General features: G+C 39.2%; 1 protein-coding gene across 4 annotated transcripts; it reads right to left on the minus strand.

The window, feature by feature from the left end:
- Positions 1 to 13930: 13930 nt before the first annotated feature.
- On the minus strand, positions 13931 to 19018 carry LOC149172632 (serine carboxypeptidase 1-like). 4 transcript variants are annotated; one of them, XM_089424391.1, is made up of 14 exons: positions 18754 to 19018; positions 18114 to 18259; positions 17793 to 17869; positions 17497 to 17619; positions 17309 to 17411; positions 17049 to 17089; positions 16823 to 16921; positions 16526 to 16606; positions 16196 to 16429; positions 15646 to 15714; positions 14774 to 14895; positions 14517 to 14579; positions 14256 to 14301; positions 13931 to 14142 (listed from the first exon to the last, which is right to left on the minus strand). In XM_089424391.1, exons 1-14 carry the CDS (start codon positions 18921 to 18923, stop codon positions 14068 to 14070), a joined length of 1449 nt encoding a protein of 482 aa, XP_089280517.1. In that variant the 5' UTR covers positions 18924 to 19018; the 3' UTR covers positions 13931 to 14067. The 4 variants fall into 4 exon arrangements, with proteins under 4 accessions (XP_089280517.1, XP_089280516.1, XP_089280515.1 ...); XM_089424390.1 differs by having other exon boundaries at positions 13931 to 14116; positions 18754 to 19017; XM_089424389.1 differs by having other exon boundaries at positions 14517 to 14630; positions 18754 to 19016.
- Positions 19019 to 21151: the final 2133 nt, after the last annotated feature.

The following is a 21151-nucleotide window of genomic DNA, read 5'->3' on the forward strand; positions in this document are numbered from 1 at the left end:
CCACGGAGCACAGACTGAAGTTTCACCCGAAGCAGTATGGGGGGATGCTGGAGCTAAGTTTTCGCACCCTGAGATGGTCATGATGTCCGTTTAGACCCCCAACCCCTGCTTTCACGTAGGTTGCTAAGCCTTAGGGCTCTATCAATCTACCCTTTATTCTGCCCTTCAGTACTTCCATGGAGGTGTATGATTGACCTTCGCGCAACCCTAACCCGTTTTTCAGGTACATTTGCCCATCTATGACGATGTATTGTATAGGTTCCCAAGTTGTCTAAAGTGTTTTACTTATCTTACCAATCAATCAGAGTTAACATTGCGTAAACTGATATCTTTACCTGTGTTCAATTAATAGATATAATCACATACATTCGTGCATCAAATAAACATTGTAAAATAAACCCAAAATGCAATATAATTAGATGCGTTAACAGAGACTAAATACACAGTAATTGCATAATACTTCTCTTTATTGATATCTTCCAGTTTAATATAGACTCTATCTACCCTGCGCACACAGCTGCAGGGCTCCGCAGACTCAGTTGCAGACTTCCACCCTAGGCCTCCGCGCACTTAGCTGTAGAGCCTCTACCTACGCTAAGACCTAAAACACTTAGACTTCTCTAACTACCTAGAGCTTACTTACTTAGCTCTCTTTTATACAATCCCATGGTCCACGTACCATGGGTAGGTCTTTACAGCTGACTTGACACTTTACAAAATAAGGTGGATAACCCTTTATGACTCTTGACACCTTCGCGCTCTGCGACCACAAAATGTGGAGACTTTACAATTTTATTACAAAATTTTCTGAAAACATGGGCTTTTAGCCCCAAAACTACTCTTGGGGGAACCCGTTCCCAACAAGCCCCCAACAGAGAGTCACATGGTGACTCACCCTCGAGTCACTCTATAGGTGTGGAGATCTTGGCGCGAAGACCTCCCAGCTCAACCTATATGATGGCAACCTCAGCGGTGCACTGTGCGGCCACCTGCTTCACTTCTTCAACCAACTCCTTTGTCGTTGGTCCTGAACTGTCAGCCTGAAGCTTCTACTAAGTCGCTTGTAGACTAGCAAGCTTGCCTTCAATGGAGGACGTGATGGATTAAGCTTCATCCAACCAAGGCTTCAAGTGCGCCTTTAGTATTTCCTCTTTGTACTACACTACATCTACCTGTTCCTTCAATGTTTTGGCCCCCTGTAGCTTCGCCAGTTTCTATGTGAGAGAGACGGTGCATGCTGTTCCTTTTACTTCATCATAGCACTACTATAATTCTTGCACCTTTGTCTCTAGCCATTGTACATTAGGATCCTCCTGTAGACTAGTCATGACCTCAAACGACTGTTCAAACAGTCGTGTGCAGTCTACTACTACACTGTCTACTGCCACTATTGCCTCTATGACAATGGTTGTGCGTTGCTCCTTTACTTCTGGAAGAGATAAAGGTTGGGCCTTCAACTCCAAGTCTGCAATCTGTAGGTTCAAATCCAGATGAACCTTAGCTAACTCTGTGCGAGTGTCGCGCACCCCTGTAACAAGCCTGCAAACGCGCACCTCTACTGGTTCTCCCTCAAGAATGGCCAAGTCCGGGACCATTCGGCATGCTTCCTCCATGACCTGAACTATGCGCTTATTTCGGTCGGTTACTTCAGTCACGGTGGCGATGGAAGAGTCTCGCTATAGGGCCAGCTTCACATTATTGATAAATTATTCACTGATCACCTGCACGGTGCGCTATTCCATCCTATAATAGGTGGAGCACCTCGCTAGGAAGCCCTGCCAAGGTTAGCCCTACTCCCTTGAGGGTGCTAACAATGGGCTTGTCAGCTTCATTTTCTATGGTTAGTGCTCCATCCGGCAGCACAATCGCTCGGGAGTCCTTCGCATGTTGCATCCCGATAGCTTATGAAGTACCGATGGTGAGGATGGTGGATACCGCACCATCCCGTGACGCACGGATCTGCAACTCATGTAGACCCATCTGGATGGCCACTAATACTTGCTTTTGTTGTTGCTCGAACTACTGTAGTACCTCCGCGGTGACATCCCGCACCGTATCTCCAATGTCATTCAAATCCCCCTCTTTTAGGGTGATTTGGTCCAGCAATGTGTTACTGGCCTCAGATTTCTTTTGCGGCCCATTTTTTCTTGTTCTCATGGATTTTTGATGTGGTACGACATTGTTTGTGGGTCCACTCGATGCTTCTCTATCTGCTCATCCGTTTCTTCCTCTGTTTCGGGCAAGGGCGACCTTGCACCTTTGCCAAAGTCGCCCTCTATTTCGCCTGTCTGTTTTTCCGCTTGCAGTGTGGCATTGCACTCTGTCTGGGCCTTGTCAGTGGCCTCCTTCTTCCTCTTCTTGGCTAGCTACGCCATCTTGAGCTTGGCCTCCTCCTTTTCACGATGCATGGTAGACTTGCTCGACCTCGCCACCGAGTTTGAGGAAGTGCGCCACTCTGCCGGCCATCGATCAAGAACTGTATCAATTGCGTCATCCATTGACAAGTAAGTTAAGTCATGCCACTTCTACTCAAGGTCCTTCTATGCCTTGATTGAGACGTGTTGAAAGTCTGCCTTGAACTCCACATACTCCTGCAGTTTGGCAAACACAGTAGGTGACAATCGCGGCTTGTGATTGATAGCCATGCGTATATTCATTTCCATCAAGATCCAAAAGGTCTTGCTAACCTTGATGTGCTGAGTATCCATGGTCACCCACAGCGAAGAATACCTCACTACTACTAGCAGGTCCAGCGCGACAGAGGGGAATTGATTGTCTTCAGGCATCTACTAGGCTACCAACACAATGGAACAACAAGAGCCACGCATAATGGAAGGTCTTGCTGAGCTCCTGTGCCTTGCGGTAGTTTGCAAGGAACTCACCACAGACATAGCGTGCCCAATTAAACTAAACTCCTTTGGCACATTGGGCTGCTAGAGCGACAACAAGTGCCGGCACTTCATCTGCGGGACACTTCCTCGTAACTTTTCCAGCCAAAATCTGCATGGCCACCTTGAGCGCAAGATCACAGATACTCGTGATGGCGTAGCCTTACAGCTTCTTCACGAGCTTGAATTTCTCCTTCATGGCCTCTGTAAGGGCCTACTCGCCACCATTTCCCCTGTATAGGGCAGTCGTGTGATCCTATTGATCAACCAGTTAGCGATGGGTATCGGCTCCTCCAGCCACATACACCCATTGTGGACCAAGCATAGCATCTGCTTGATGACCAATACTGTAATGGGTGTATGATTGTAGTGTGGAACCCATAGCAAGTTGAGCAGACCTGCCTTGTCCACACCCCTGAGCCACTTCCATGGTTCAAATGTAGTCATCCCCATGGTTGTGTGACAACACGGTGCATTAGTTGTTCTGTCGCCAAGTGCAGAAAATTCTCAGTGTTAGCTAAGTTCCAATCTTCCAAAGTCAACAGCGGAACCTGCCCCAAGAGTGGTCCTCCAAAGACAATCTCATCTGGTAGCAGAGGTATGTGCAGGGTGACCTTGCTTTCATCGATGTCCTTTGGCACCTTGGTCTTGCCTTTACGCGGAGGGACGTATTCAATCAACTTAGTGATAGGGTCAGAACCCTCGACTTCAACGTCCTCCACTTCCACCCCCAACTCCTCATCATCCATTGGGATGTCCTCAATCTCTTCCTCCTTGGGCTCCAAGTTAATAGTTTTTCCCTTTTCTTGTGTGGTGGGCTTGTCCTTCTATGGGTTTCTTCTAGGTGACGCGCACAGGGTATCATAGTTTTCCTGCCCTTCTTATTCATCAAACTCTCCTTAGTTGGGGTAGGCTTTGGTCTAGGCCTCTGTGGTGACTTGGGGACTTCATCTTGTACCTCTGCAACCTCTGGAGCAGCTCCCTTTGCCTCCATAACAACCTCTGGCACAACCCCCTCAGTTGTCACTCCTTCGGCATCCATAGATTCAGATCCTGGGATAAAATCATGGATGAAATTGCGGTCGGACTATGGAAATCAATCAAGCACTGGGTAGTTAAGCAATTCTTTGAAGAATGTGCGAATCATGCACGTCTACGAGCTCACCAACTCAATGCTCAAAATTCCAAGTGCTTTTCATTGTGCCTCCACTTGTAATTTATAGGCCATTTTGAATTCAAATCTGACTGTTACCCCCACATTCGGTTCATTAATGTCGGATTGGCGATAGATTTCCAAGGATCTTACCCATAAAGTTCTTCTTAAATGTTGGCCACCCACTCCATTTGGCCGCATTCTCATTGTCAAATCATGAACAATGACTTTAATGGTCACTTTCCGGTTAACCTGCATGATTTCTCCCTAGGTAGCGCAACTCTCTCCATGCTGTCATGAACTCTGTGACATCTCCTCGTTTCACACAATCTTCCAATCACACAGTTCCCCAACTCGGGCAGTGTAGTTTATAGTCTCGTACCTCGTTTCAGCTGCTTGGAGCGTTAATACTATGCTACCTTCATATAATCACCTGGGCAGATCATCGGTGTATGGCTTCAATCGGCTGCCATTCACCTTTCCTGGGAAGGGATCTCCATTCAATTTAACTAATTGAACTGCTCCACCGTTGGTAATCTCCTTAATGACATAGGGCCCTAGCCAATGCATCCTGAATTTCTCTGGAAATTTATCAAACTTTCTGTCATATAACAAAACCAGATCATTTACCTTAAAGGTGCACAATTTAATGTTGTGATCATGCCATGCTTTTTCGCGCTACTTTTGGACCTGTTGGTGAAATCCAGCGAGAAATATTTCTTCCTCAAGCTCAGCAAGTTGTGCGAGCCTCTCTTCAAGGGCTCCGTGATCCGTCATACTCGTGAGTGCCACTATGTGCAGACTAGGAACAATGTATTCCATGGGTATCACTGCTTCAACACCATATACAAGCCTAAAGGTGTCTATCTAGTCAACTTTTTGCATGTCTTTCGATAGGCCCATAGTACTGCGGGTATGCACAAGTCCCAATCACTTCGCTGAGCATTGCAAACCTTGGTCAGCGCATTCTCCAGTACGTTATTGAATGCTTCCACTGTCCCATTAGCCTGTGGGTGATAAGGCATGATTTTCTGGTGATATACCTGAAATTCCTTTGTCAACGCACTGATCGTTTCGTTCAGAAAGTGTGTACCGTGATCACTCATCAAAATATTTGGATATCCAAATTGTGTTAATACATACTCAAAGAGAAACTTCGCAGTGGTCGCACCTATGCAATCCTTCACAGGTTATGCCTCTGCCCATCGAGTCAAATACTCAGTTGCGTGATAATGTACTACGCTCATGTCTTCTTTCCTTTGGGCTGAATGGGTCCCACAAAATCTATTACCCATTTCTCGAAAGGTTGTAACTTCATCTAAGGGTTCAAAGGCATCTCATCTCTCCGCGATGGCCTGCCAGTCCTTTGACACACGTTGCACGCCTTGCAATGAGCTTTTGAATCCTAATGGAGGGTTGGCCACCACAACCCTGTGCATAGGATCTTCTGTGTGGTTGCCCTTCCTGCGTAATACCCTCTCGCAGCACCCCCATGTGCATCTGCAAGGATACTGCTTCATTCAAACTCCAATACATATAGTGGCAATACTTCATCAGACCCCATTTTGTACAGATGTCCATCAATGACATAGAAGTCTACCACACACACCACTAACTCCTTCTAATAGATAGTGTAGCCTTATGGGGCAGTTCCTATCATTAGGAAGTGTATGATGTCTTTAAAGTGATCATCCGCGACGTGCACTGCAAAGAGCTATGCATTAGGCAATCCCTCCTCCAAATCAGTGGGCTCTTCCCCCATTTCGATGCACGATATATGGTTTGGTCCCATGTTCAGTCATTCGGGTATCACAATAACTTCAAAATCATACACTTGGAACAATAACAACCACCTATAGCTTCGTCCCCCCAACATATGCTTATTGACTAGGTATTTCAACATAGAATGATCTGTATACATCTTAAAATGTCCACCCAGCAAATAGTGTCTAAACTTTTGGAGCACATATACCATGGCTAATCCTTCATGCTCGGCAGTGGAATAGTTCTTCTCAGCCTTGGATAACCTCCTTCTTGTGAATGCTATAGGATCGTCCAATTCTCCTTCGCCGGCCTGCGTCAGTATTACTCCCAGTGCTATACATGACATGTCTACATGTACATGAAACTCCTTCAAATACGGGAAGACTAAAATCGATGCAGTGACCATATTTCCCTTCAGCACATCCAATATTTTCTAACAGTCCTCGTTCCAACAGAACGTGGCATCCTTTCTCAACAGCTTCTCCATAGGCACATTGATCTGGGCATACCCCTTGATAAACTTTATGTAGTACCCAGTGTGTCCCAAGGTTTCACGCAACTATTTCACACTCCTCGGAACCTTCAGGTTAAGTATCACTGCCATCTTCGCGGGATCTACCATCAGTCCCTATCTGCATACTACATGACCCAACAAAGTCCCAAAGGGGACACAAACAGACACTTCTTCAAATTGAGTGCAATCTGGTACCTTCGACAAGTATCTAGCATTAAGCACAAACTGGCCACATGGCGTTTTACCAACCCAAACACAGTCCAGTTGTCAAAGTACACCTCTAGAAAATTGTGAATGAAGTCTTTGAATGCAGTAATGACTATGCGCAAAAAAATCGTAGGCGCATTCTTTAATCCAAAAGGCATTACGGTGTACTGAAAACAATCCCATTTAGTCGCGAAGGTCATCTTGCTTGTATCTTCAAGCGTGATTTTGATATGGTTGTACCCAAAGAACCCATTCGTGAAGGAGTACGCTTCATGGCCACCTATATTATCCAATACCTCATCAGTGAATGGAGTCAGGAAAGGATCATGCATGCAAGCGTCATTCAACTTCCTGAGATCTACATATATCCTTATTTCATCCTTCTGCTTCTTTTCATGTACCACCATTGGACTCACCCAATCAGATTCATCTACGGGCTCAATGATGCCTATTGTGAGCATCTTATCTAACTGTAAGTGGACCTTCTCCTTATACTTCGAATTGAGATGGTAAGGTCTTTGCTTAATAAGCTTCATGTCAGGTTTTAACGTGATCTTCATAACACCCAGGTCTCCTATTATCCCCTTTAACACCGTAAACTTAGTAGGAAACAAATCCTGGTATTTGCGGAGCAATTCGTTGACCATATCTACAATCCTGCCATCTGAGTAATCTCTAATATTTGCGAATTTGTTCTCTACCTCCGTATAAATATTTACCTGTTTAGTTTTCAGTGGCGCAATTATATCAGGATTCTCGATCTGCACTCCCTCGACCTTGCGGTGACCCTCAGTTTTAGGGATATTAATCTTTCATGGGTCCTTGTATTCTTCTTCAATAGTCACGTTATGGTATTCCAACACGTGGCTCAACTAAGAAGTCCAATGGGTTGAATTAGATCCAAATGATCCCGCGGTATCCTAAAGATTGCTACTTTAACTTCTTGTAGCACTTCATCAATACAGTCAAACTCGTCTTCGAAACTGAACATCATTATGAACCCTTCATGCAGAATATCCCATTCGCTTGTGCCATGGTAGAGCTATGTCTCCAAGTACCAGTTCACCGGGATGACATCCAAGGTGTGACAAAACAAATGCACCCATTCAGGTTGGGAACTTGCTCCATAGGCCTTAGCCCATTTGGCCATGTCTGCACGCAGATTTTCCTTCTTGTCATACTTGTATGTCACTCATACCTTTGGCATCCCAAATCGTGTTCTCATCATCCTCCTACACTTGTGCCAATCATCAAAACTACCTTTATGCATACCCCACCATCTTGCGGGCATAGTGCGTAGTGCCCAATCCAAAGCTTGGAAGTGTTGTTTCTTTGGTACTTCCCTCTCAAATGCATCCAAAAACACATCCACATCATTCAAGCCATCATAAGTGGGTATATTCCTTACCTCTGATGACACACAACGCAGCGACCAGGTCATCATGTTACAACTCAGCATGGTTACTTCATGTTGCTGATTATGCAGTGCCCTAATTCTTCATCCGAGTCTGAGTTGTAGGAACTCTCGCGATCACATGTAATTCATCCATCTGCTGTTGGATTCACCCAATTTTGGTCTCGCGATGTTATCTTACATATGCGGTGCAAATCATCATCGCTTTTGTAATCGCAAACTGGTCCATTATAACATGATCCTTTAGCAGAATCTAGGGGTACTATTATGCGAAGCGATTTCTTTTCAAATATGATATTTTTCTTCTTTAGGTTGATTATCCTGTTCATGTCAGTAGCCCGATCAATGCCAAGGAGTGTAGGGTAGGGGTTGTTGTCATCCACAATTTCTATTACTTCAAAGTTAGCCAATGCGCTTGCGCCTTCAATATCTACAATTACACCTTGCAACCGTCCCATGGGGATGATCTTCTGCTGATTGTCCATCCTTAACTAAAGCGGAGACCACTGGAGCGCGGGTCTCCCCATCAACTCCCAAGTCTTCTTTGGAAAAACGTTCGCGTCTCACCCCAGATCCAGAATAACTTGATCCATTTCGTATTCTCCTATTTACATAGTTAGTCTCATCTCACATCCTGTCCTTGCCTTATGCTTATCAATCTTCTATGCCACGCGCGATTCACCCAGAGTGTTTCCAGCGCATCTATTTATAAATTCCTATAACCCCTTCATAGCCTTGCTACCGCACAATAGCTTCATGCAGGTCTCTAGAAAGGTCGTAAGCATAGAAGGGTCCATTTCCTAAATTGGTTTATCTCGGCTCCCTAAGGTAGAGGCCTCAGTGAAGCTCTTCTTTGCTTCCATGAATGTTTCACATGTGCACTCCAAATCAAATTCATCCTCCTTCTCTGGAGCTTTGCGAACCCGTGCATTGTCTTCAGGTTGTTTTGCCTTATCGTCGCCCATTGCAATTCCACTTTGGAGCACTATATTCACATTCAGATCCTCTTCGCGAGGCTCAGCCCTCATCATTTGCAGGTTTTGAGTCGGCTGCAATGGTAGCACCTATTTATCGCGTATCCTCACTATTAGTGTAGGATGGTCCTCCATCTCATGATCAAAATGAGTACAATATTTTCACGACAGATGCGTTGGGTTAGTGCATTCGAGGGCATAGTGTCCTGGTCCTCCACAATTGTAACAGATCAGTTGTCCCTGACCTCTACCAGGTCCTCCTCCACCTCGGCCTCGTCCGTGCCCCTGAAAGCCTGTTCGCACCATCCCAGTGCTTTGGTCAGGAGGTCGGGTTTTTGCCTGACCTCTATAGGTTGGTGCTTTTCCATCATTAATCATAACTTTGGCAGTTGGGCTCATCATGCCCTTCCAACCTGTGGAAGTTGCAGAACATTTATTGCGATGTTTGTACAAACTTCTGCAGTAAATGACAGTTATCAGTCATATATTTCCCTGCTACCTGACATATAGCGCACCACAACGCAGGCCCTGCGCTTGGTCCTTCTTGGGCTTCCGACCTCAAAGGCATCAGTCCTCCCCTTGCAATGTAGTTCGCAAAGACCGGACAGTGGTCTTTGTCATGCTCCTAACCTTTAAATTTTAGGAACCATATCTCTTCGCGCGCCTTTGGTCGAACTGTTCTATCTTGCTTCAGGCTTTGCATTTCAAGGCAAAGATTTTACAACTGCGCATGGATCTGCTGAACCCCTAGGTTTGGATCTTGCATCGGAGTTTCATGCAATCTTATTTCAATTTCCAAGGCCTCTGCGTGAGTCAAATCTTCTGTTGTGATAGCGCAACCCTTAGGCGAGGTAGGAGCGAAGCCATAGAACAGTCGTTGTGCTACCCATCTTTTAAGTTCATATTGGCTTTGTGGATTTTACACTTCAATATTTGATCCAAATCCCAAGGTGTCTCACCTGGTTTCATCACGATTTCCTTTAATCCCACAAACAATTATGCCTCAGATTTTGGCCTACTAAACTCTTTATTCAACGTGGTTTGGACCTCTGCCAACCTAGTGTTCGGATTATCATTAGAGTACTTGATGTACCAAGTTACTGCGCGATCCTGCAAAGCACTAACCAATGTTTCCTTCTTCATGTGATCGCCTGTGATGCTGTGAGCTTCCCCTACAGCTTTTATGACAAACTAGGACTAGTCCGGGTCCTCATTTCCCAAGCCCTTAAATAATAGTAGTTTCACTGAATTCGCCATGTTGAATTGGGGAAAAGGTGGTGGTGGTGTTGACAAAGTGATACGCGAGGGTGGTGAAGGTGGAGGTGGTGTGGGTGATGGTGTTAGTTGTGGGAACCCTTGTTTTATCAACTAAACTGCACTTCGCGGAGAAGCCTGTGCTACTCCCTCTTCGTCACTCAAAGTAGGTGAAATCAGTGGGCTATATTCAGGACCCTTTCTTTCTTCGTTCCTATGAGTCTTTCCACTTCACGTGGCTCCGAACACCAAGGTAGCTGCATAACCTGTTTTTCCCATAATAACATCTTAATCCAGGTGTTTAAAGACTTCAAGTACTTACCTCGTGGACCTTTCAAAAAATGCCTCTCCGCCTCGCTATAACTGACTGAGGTATTGACCGTGAATTCTTTCACAAACCCTCCTGTGATATGATTAAGCCAACGATCGATAGAGTGGGCGATCTTATCCTCAGAGGCTTCCAGTCTCCGTACTAACTCCGAGGCCCAGACAATAGGACCGTCAAGCCTCCACCTTCCTTGGCTATCCTCTAGCTCTGCGATCCACTCATATAACTCAACTCGAAAGGAACAAAAAAAGATTTCATGGATTTTTGTATATAGGTACCTATCTAACCATTGTTCCTTCGTTAGCCACAGATTTTTGTTATCTTGCACCGCGAATTTGTGGATCTTCTTATCCAACCAGTCTTCGATATCTTTCTTATTTGGATTCTAGTGATATGACTTCACACATCTCTCATGCAGATTCTAATCCTGGCAATGGAACAATTTGTTGGTTTTGTGGGCCCTAACCCAAGTTTAGTTATAGCCAGCCAAACAAATCCCTACACTACTAGCCCTTTCGGCATCAGCCCACGGAGCACGGACTGAAGTCTCACCTGAAGCAGTATGGGGGGATGCTAGAACCAAGTTTTCACACCGTGAGATGGTCGTGATGTCGGTTTATATCCCCTTCCCCTACTTTCGAGCAGTTCGCTAAGCCTTAGGGCTCTATCAATCTATCCTTTATTCCACCCTTCACTACCTATGTTAAGGTGTATGATTGACCTTTGCAGCCCGAACCCATGGTTCAAGTACTTTCGTGTAGCTATGACGATGTATTGTATAAGTTCCCAAGTTCTCTCAAGTTTTTTACTTGTCTTACCAATCAATCACAGTTAGCATTTCATAAACTGATATCTTTACTTGCGTTCAATTAACAGATGTAATCACATACATTTGCACATCAAATAAACATTGTAAAATAAACGCAATATAATCAGATGCATTAACAAAGATTAAATACATAGTAATTGCAGAATACTTCTCTTTATTGATATCTTCTAGTTTAATATACACTCTATACACCCTGCGCACACAGCTGCAGGGGTATGCATACTCATCTACGGACTTCCACCCTAGGCCTCTGCGCACCTAGCTGCAGAGCCTCTACCTATGCTAAGACCTAAAACAATTAGCCTTCTCCACCAAAACTCCAATGCTTAACCCTTCTCTAACTGCATAGAGCCTACTTACTTAGCTCTCTTTTATGCAATCCCATGGTTCGTGGACCATGGGTAGGTGTTTACAGCCGACTTGACACTTTACAAAATAAGGGCGGACAACCCTTTATTACTCTTGACACCTTAGCGCTCCGCAACCACAAAATGTGGAGACTTTACAATTTTATTACAAAATTGTCCCAAAACATGGGATTTTAGCCCCAAAAATGCTCTTGGGGGAACCCTTCCCAACAGTTGAGCTCAAGGTTGAGCATAGCATATTGTATTCATCCAGATTATTTGATTAATGAAACATAAATAGTAAGGGATTTTGAGCAGTTGCTTTCCTATAAATATATCTCTCAGTATGTGTGTTGAATCTTGTCTCATGTTTATGTTGTGATTTCTCGATCAATTAAATTGCTTTTCACTAATGAGTAGAGTAGATTCAAGTCTTTTGTTTTAGAAAATTACATAAGCAATTTGAATCTACAAGGAATTTCTAGATATGTAACTTTCAAAAATCTATTTCCCTCTCACAAATATCGCTCTCTTTGCATTGAACATAACCCTAGCCATATTCTATTTGTTGTTTCTTACATATTCCATTTAGTGTTACTTTCAATTTTATGGCTATTATAATATGAAATGAAATGTGAATGTTATATATTAATAATAAGAAAACTGTAGTTCATTGCTTTTGTTTATCCTGAGTATTATGCTTGAAAAACACAAGACAAGAAGTGGTGCCTTGGTATTTGGATAAAGTGTGATGGATACCATCCATAGAAAGGACAAAGAAAACTCTTTTCTCAAGCTACTCAAATTCATGAATGAATTCCATCATATTATTAAATAAAATTGATAATTAAGTAAACATAATAGAAAGTGCTAAGTAGCAAGTGGAACCAAAAAATATTTTAAAAGAAAATACCTAAAATTTGTCACTTAGAAGTTGATGTTGAAACTTGAAGATGCCAACACCAACTATTAACTTCTCTATACACAAGAAAAACCAAGCTAAAAATGAGAAAAACCCAATGAAGTGTTGGCTTTAAATAAAATTGTGATTGTGTGAAGTAAGAAAAGAAATTAATGGCTGCAAAGCTAAAAGACACTCTAGCCTTCTTTCAGTATTAATTTCCCACCTTGCTGCATGATATTTCAAAGTGAGAAATGAATATAGGAATCAAATGTTAGAACAATCATTTATTATTCAGATATAGGGCTTGTGGAATGATCTCTCTACATACTCTATATATCACATTTTTATAATTTTTAATGCTTGTAGTAGGAGCTGGCACATTCAATGTAGTTTTTGAATCACCTTCCAGAAGGGAACATTCCCCACTTGAATCATCTATTTACCTAGATAAAGTGTTTTAGATGACTTTGATTGGCAGGAGTGAGTGACATAACTCATATGAGGTAGCACAATGGTCTTTTCTATGAAAATGTCAGAGTGATTAATGCGTTGGTCTAGACTCCATAACCATAAATATTCCACTTCTTTTGAAACATATAAATTTAATGTAACCTTAGCGATTTGTGAGTGATTTAGATATTTTAATTTTTTTTGGAAGGGTAAATTTCCTTTAGCACTTTCGGGATTGCTAGAAGCCTGAGGAAGGGTTGCGATAGGTTCAATTTTGAATGCTAGTAGTTAAGCCTTATGAAACCTATACAGTTATGTGTGTTTTCTTTGTTTTTATATGAATATAAAAAACAATTTGTATTTTAGTCACATTTATAATTTTTACAACTTTAAAGTTGATATGTAATATTTTAAAAAGTATTAAATATAAAACATAAACAAAATATCTTAAAATTCATATTAAGTTATATATAGTAATGAAACTTGTAATTTTTTTTTATAATTAAAGTATTTTAATCATATGTGTTACTTTACATTAGACAAATGTTTAATTCCTTTTATTTAATATATGTAAATTCATCTTATTTCTACATCTTTGATAAATTTAAATAACTAATTTAAGTTTTTAATATGAAAACTATTTTAATCTTAAAAATATTTGGAAAGAATTGATTTTGATAATTATAAACATATGATAAATAAGAAGAGAAGAAAATGAATCTATGCTGATGTATATGGCATATTCAAGATTATATTCTTTGCACGTGTTTATGAATTTGTTTTTTTTAAGGATCTAAAACACTAATAACTTCGAAAGAATATAGCTAAAAATGGCATAGAAATGACATTGTCCTTTTAAAGCACCACCTATTAACACTTCACACTCAATTGAGTTGTAGACAAGTTTTTGAAAACATTCATGCAATTTTTTATTGAGGCAAAGTTTGTAAAGAGATAAAAAAAAATGCAAACACAAATACAGAAGAGAACTGATGTAATTCATAATTTACAAATGTTCTCCTAAGATCCATTTCTCGAACATCACAGATGCTTGCCGAGGCTTGTATTCTGGAGCTGTATGTCCACCTCCCTATGGAATGTTCCACTCATTATTAGCTATAACACACCCTAGATGGATCAATCATCTTGCATTTTCTTTTATAACATGAAACATAATTGAGAAACAAAAGTAATTCATTAGAGGGTATAGCTAGGTTTAGAATTTTCACCTTGATCGTTGCAAATGTTAGGTTGTGTTCGTATAACCTTGTGTATCTGCACACAATATGGATCCACCATCAATGTTTCTTACCTCATACAAATGTACCCTTTACTGAGCGATAAATTAGTGAAGGCGAGATATTTAAAGTGTAGGGTAGAGGAGGGTTCTTTGTTGAAGAAGGATGTATAGTGTTCTTTCCTATTCAAACATATCAAATATAAAATTGGTTATTGAAGGATGTTGCAGGATTTCGAGCTCCGAGTCTTACCCTGCAACTTGTTGATCCACCCACCAAGATCTCCAATCATCGAGTATTGTGTAGTTCAATGATCTGACCCATGCTTCAGTTCCAACAAATGGTATAATTAGATCTAGATCGCCACTGTCATAACAACAAAACTAGTTACATTTGATCATGAACACTCAAGCAATCATGCATAGTACTTCTACCATCATAAAGCCTTATTCGTAGTCACAAGGAACTATGAATGTAAACACAGACAAACTATATTTGTTTGAATGGACCTGTAGATTAAAGCGCGGTAACCCTTCATGGTAAGATTGCGATGATATTCAATTACGCTTTGAACTTGATAATCATAATTAAAGCGATGGGTGCACCTTTCCCACTCTCCAGTTATCTCTTCCTGTAGAAAAAATAAAATAAGTTAACCACCACCATAAACTTTCTCATTTTGTTCCCAAACTAATAAATATACATTTTAATATCAAAGAGAATTATCCATAAAAAAGGCTATGCAATAACAATAAGAAAGATGATAATTGTTCTCTAATAATCAACAAAATCATGATTTTGCATAAAAATTTCTATTTGTAAGCTCGCCAAACCTAGAAAATGTGAATTTGAATAACTTAATAATTGCTATATATTGTGAATTGAAAATTACATGAATAATGATTATGTACAAAGACTATATCATCATCTTCAAATCACACTAGTAATATCACCCTAAAATATATAATAACTTACAACTTACAATAATATATCATCTTCTTAAGAGAGCACACTAATGTCACCCTAAGATATATAATAACTTACAACTTACAATAAAAAGTTACAACATACAATTAAAAAAAATTAAAATTTTATAGTATTAATTGTTACGACATTGGTCTAAACTAATCCATGTGTTGATGAATATATTTTAGTTGTTAAATCATGTTTGCAAGCACATCGGAATAAAGTGTATCTATATATAAAGAGAAGTGCCGTGTGGGTCCAAACGAGAAGCAATGAAAGTTATAGTAAGCAATAACTTCAGATGCCAAAGCAGCATAAATGGTGTTATTTTAACTGCATCACTTTACTACCATTCTAAACACTAGGAAAAGACGAGAAGAAAAGTAACTAGCAAGGACGAGGTTAACGTGGATACCGATTGCGCATGAATTGCTTTTCTGACATAGGGATTATTTGCCCAAATGTCCGAAAGAAAATATTTGTCCTGTTTTGCAATATGAACCATTCTATTAGTACAATGTATTAGAAAAGATCAATTATAACAACTGCAATTATGAAAAAAAGTAGAATGTATTAGAAAAGATCAATTATAACAACTGCAATTATGAAAAAAGGGGATGAAATGTGTAACTTTACACAAAAGCATATCAACGTTACGATAAGGAAATAAGTCCAATACCAATAGTTAAATTTACAAAATCAAAATCCAAAACCTCTATTCTATTCTCCTCCACCAGAAAACAAACCAAAAAAATGTGAATTTAATAATTTTCCTTTTCAAATCCTAGCTGTTCAGTTGGAAGGCCTTATATATTGAGATATACAACACCTACGAAGGAAACCCTCCTCTTTTATTGCACATGTCAGTTGTCAAAAGCCTAAAAGAAAATAGTCGATGCAAATTTGCTATACAGCAAATAAAAGTTAAAACTGGCTTCAAATACAGAGGGTGTATTGCAATTTACCACAGTAGGGCATGGCCTATCCTGGTAACCAAGTTGTAGATGAACTGTCAGACATCCGTCCTCGGAGGATTTTGTAAAACAACCATGACTAGAGATTCTGCTCGTTGACCCAAGAAACTGATCAAATATTTCTAATTTTTCGTACCTCTTGGGTAGAATTCTTGATCGACTACCTAGGCTATGTGTGTAACAAACCGGATCAAGAATATTGCCTCTGTTGGTTCCGTTCAAAATCTGTTTTTCAAAATGCCAAATCAGGACCAATTTTCCAAGGAATAATGTAATGTCCTGAATTTAGCAAAAGGGACTCTAGTGGACTACAAGCATTACCTTCCACACTTCTAATATTTTCGATTGACAAGAAGCATTGGTGGAATACACATAGCTACCATTGCAAGTCTCCTTTACTGCCTGCAGCAACAAGTATGAAGAAGTTCTATATTCAACACCTGCTGAAATCCCAACTGATTTAAATTCTCTAAACATAACAGTAAACAACTCGTAAAATAATACCATATTAGACTAGTAGTCAAATGGCATCCTTAGAACTACCATCCTTGTATGAAGAATCCAAAAATTGTGCCTATGATTCTATGTTATCTTATTTTACTGTTGCAGGGTACACACCTGGTATAATTCATCTGAAATAAGTCCCTTTCCATGTGCAAAAGGCACCTGTGTGTTGTCAAATGCTTCATCTGTCGCTCCATTTCCAACCAGATAACCCTGAAAAACTAGCCATGCAAGAAGTCAGACCATGAGAAAACGTAACGTAGTGTCTAGCCATCAACATATTTTGGAGAGGCCTGAATGAAGGCTATGAATTTCAATTAGATTAGCAAAGAGTTTTGACCTTAAGGTTCAAGGTTGGGTACTTAATACCAGCTGCATTTTCTGTCGTAGACAAGAAAGAGACATTGTAACGGTTAAACATCAAAGGATCAAATCTTAAAACAAATTGTATTAAGAAATATATAAAGTCTAGAACCTATGTTTAAAACCTCAAATCAACTTATAGTACTCCTGCTGCGGTAAATAAATTCCGTCCTATTCCAAAAACAAAGGAACAAAGAAGTCGATTGAATAACACAACATTCATCATGTGTGCTTTACCATTTGCTATTTCATTTACCACCAGTGGAACAATTATACCAGAATAAGAATCCCCTCCGACATAAAATGGATTAGATAGAAACTCGGGGAACGCTTCAAACCACTGCATCCAAGATTATAAACTGTACTGAGATTCACAAAAATTTGTACACTTGTAAATTATTTTGTAGTGGCATAGAACTGAAAACCTGTATGAGGAAAGTATGTATATCTGAAGCAGCCTTAAAATCTCCAGTCAGGTAATCTGTAGATGTATTGGAGTAAGAGAAACCAGTCCCAACTGGAGAATCGAGAAAAATAATGTTGGAGACCTACAAGTGAAAAACTATTCAATGTTAATCCAATACAATAAAAGTTTCTATACACTCAATCCCATCCAAGTTAACAAAGGAAAATTCCAAAGTTATCAAAGAAACAGAACAAGAAAGTTGACAACAGAGATGCCATATCAATCACATAATTCACAGGCCTTGCGAACGCCGACCTTAGTCCAAGAGTGTGGATAAGGCATGAGCCTGGGCAAATTCCCGGTAGTGTTCTTGAAATCAAAACTCATTGGACCTGCAATAGGAGAAAACAATTGTGATAAACATAAAAAAATTGCTATCATTTTCTAAAAATTTTCTGAACGTTACTATTATGTTCTCTTTTCTCCTATGCAATGATGGCATCAAAATAGCCTCTCACCTTGCCTAGCCTTGCAATACAATTTCAAAACTAAATTATACAATATCAAAATTCATTCAGTAAATAGCGATTTTGACCATTGAAACAGACAATAAGAGCAAGAGTTGTCATAGCTAACCAATCTCATAGACAAATCCAGTGAAACCGGTGCAACCAGGACCTCCTGTAAGCCAGAGAAGAAGTGGATCATTTGCTGGATCTCTTTCTGACTTCACAAAATAGTAGAAAAGTTCTCTTCCAGTAACCTCACTGACTGTCATGTACCTGCATGAATATGAAGAAAACACAATGACTTTCATGCAGTTACTCAATTGGTCATCCAATAGAATATAAGCATTGAAGGATCACATCTTTAACCACTCCATATAAAAATTTTGGCTTCTACTTTTTTACTTCATACAACAATATTGGAGCTCAAATGTCTATAGACATTAAACTCTGTTTAAACATATGTCAAACTTCACAGTGTGTGCATATCAACGTAAATTGTTGCTTCTTTGATGTAAATAGAGATCTGTGTCTTCATCTTTTTCTCTTTCTTTCTTTTTTTTCATATTAACATGCATTCTGCTCTTAAAAGGGGATTCATCAACTCTTTAGTTCTCTTCTAAATCTTCACATAAATACACAGCTGATTGTTTATTTATCAGATTCATCTCAACCTAGAATCTGCTATGTTGAGATGTTAATTTCAATATTTGAACATGGACTGTATATAAGATTAGGTAGGCTTTACTGTGAACAGATATGACACTTACCCAGCATATATCTCATAACTAATATTGCCATCGTAACCTGGAAAGGACTCTACTCTTGCATTTGCAGGTGCTCCCTTGCAATGCAGTTGAACTGAACTGATAAGAGATATAATTACATGGATAAGGAATAAATTAACGACAAACTGCATCGACTTCGTCTGGGAAGACATTGCTATGGAAATCGACCAAACCTCACTTCAATTAAAAAGAAAACACACTCTCAAAATATATATATATATATATATATATATATATATATTTCTCCTGTGCATTTCTGATAGGCTTTGAAATGCTTTCATATAAATGGACAGTTCACCAAGCACAGCAAAAGAATGCTTTCTTATTTAAAATAATTCTGTGGTTTTTCATGACTCATTTCAACATTTTGTGATTCTGGTAAATCCTATCTCTATCTCTTTCAAAATGCAAAAGAACAATCTAGTAAGGTTAAGCCAACACAAGATCACCGAACCTTCTCTACCTGCCATTCATATCAGCCAGTCAACTGGTGTGCCATCCATACTACCTAACGGCGTTGTTGTATCCATGCAATGTGCAAATCCAATGGTGGGAGTCCTAATTACGTTTTCGACACATGATTGGGCCAGTTGGATACTTATCACATGGGAATTTGGGCACCATACATAATTTCAAAAATCCAAAACCACTTTTTATATATATATATTTTTCAATTGTGAAAAGAGAATAATTTAAAGCATGATAATATTTCATATTATTTTAATATTAATATTTATTTTATTTTAAATTTATTATTATTTTAAGGTATAAATACCTACACACCATATGTTTTATGAGTTGTTTCAAAAAGCCAAAACCACTTTATATATATATATATATATATATATTTTCCAATTGTGAAAAGATAATAATTTAAAAGCATGATAATATTTCATATTATTTTAATATTAATATTTATTTTATTTTAAAATTTATTATTATTTTAAGGTATAAATACCTACACACCATATGTTTTATGAGTTGTTTTTGTTGGTTTTAGAGGATAAGGAATTATATTGAAATTGATATGGAGTCATGTTCATATCGTTTTAGCTAAAGTTCAAGTTCCAAGTAAAAGGACAAATTTTTGCCAAGGATAAATAATTTTCAAGTTTATGGTATGGGATGATTTATAGTTTCCATCCATAATATTTAATGTCATGAAACATATTTAAAAATTAAACTGTAAATAATTTTCATAAGATTCATCCATAGTATTTGATTTGATTAAATCTATTTAAAATAAGATTGAGGATCAAGAATGTAGTCATCTTTTATATTCATCACGTGTTAAATTCCACAAAGTCGGCCCTTTCGTACATCCATAAAACATGGAATTTTTCTTCACAGGTATGGATGTCCCACAATAATTTTGCCCATAGAAATAAATAATGCGATGGTCCACTGCCTTGTACGTGCCTCTCCAAATTCCTCTCCAAATTGATTTGCAGGTTATACGTATATCAACATATAAAATATTTTCGCCACAACATGCGTGGGAACAAACAAATGCCACACATCGCGGGAACCTCCACGCTGCGCCATGATTTCATCCACATGTGAATTTCCAAGTATATATCTGTATATATTTGTATCGGTGCGTAGGTATCTGGTCTTTAGTGGATAAGAATCATCGTAGGATTTTTAAGTTTGATAGTTTGAGTTTAGGTGGGTAAATCAGTATGGATTGGAATTTGATTTTTTTCGGGTATTTTGTTTTCTTTCTTAAAGAAATGATATTATTTAAATGTTTGTATCATTTTTTATTATTATTATTATTATTATTATTATTATTATTTGTATATATTTGAGTAACATTACATATCATAGTGAGTTGTAGAATGAGTTTCTAGGTTCAATACATGGTTCAAAAAGTTTTGACATATATTTTTTGATGTGCTTTTAGCATAAAGTTTTCTCATAATAAAAATATAATTTAAGGTTGGTGTTTTTTTCGGTGAGGCAACAGTATGGTAGTGTCCAAGAATAACACTTTAATGACATGACATCTAATTGTAAAAGTTAAAAGCAAGCATTGAGATGTTAGGATCTTCTAAATACATGTTCTTACATTTTTTTAGCTCTTATATGTACAGAGTGTTATTAGTCATTGGACCAGAAGATCTGTGGGGACCAAATCTCCCCACCTAACCATGAGACTCAAAACTAACTGAATACTCTTACTTAATCCTATTTTAATGAAAAATATTCTTTCATGTAAAACATATAATATACATTCCATTAATGTTACATTTCAACATGGACCATATTCATAATCAAATATAACTTTACCAGGGATAGATATGACACTTACCCAGCACATATCTCATAACTAATATTGCCCGTGATAGCCTGGAAAGGACTCTGCTCTTGCATTTGC

The sequence above is a fragment of the Pinus tabuliformis genome, chromosome 4_2 (genome assembly GCF_031772625.1).
Source record: "Pinus tabuliformis cultivar Carrire ecotype Pingquan chromosome 4_2, CPIR1, whole genome shotgun sequence".
Taxonomy (NCBI): Eukaryota; Viridiplantae; Streptophyta; class Pinopsida; order Pinales; family Pinaceae; genus Pinus; species Pinus tabuliformis.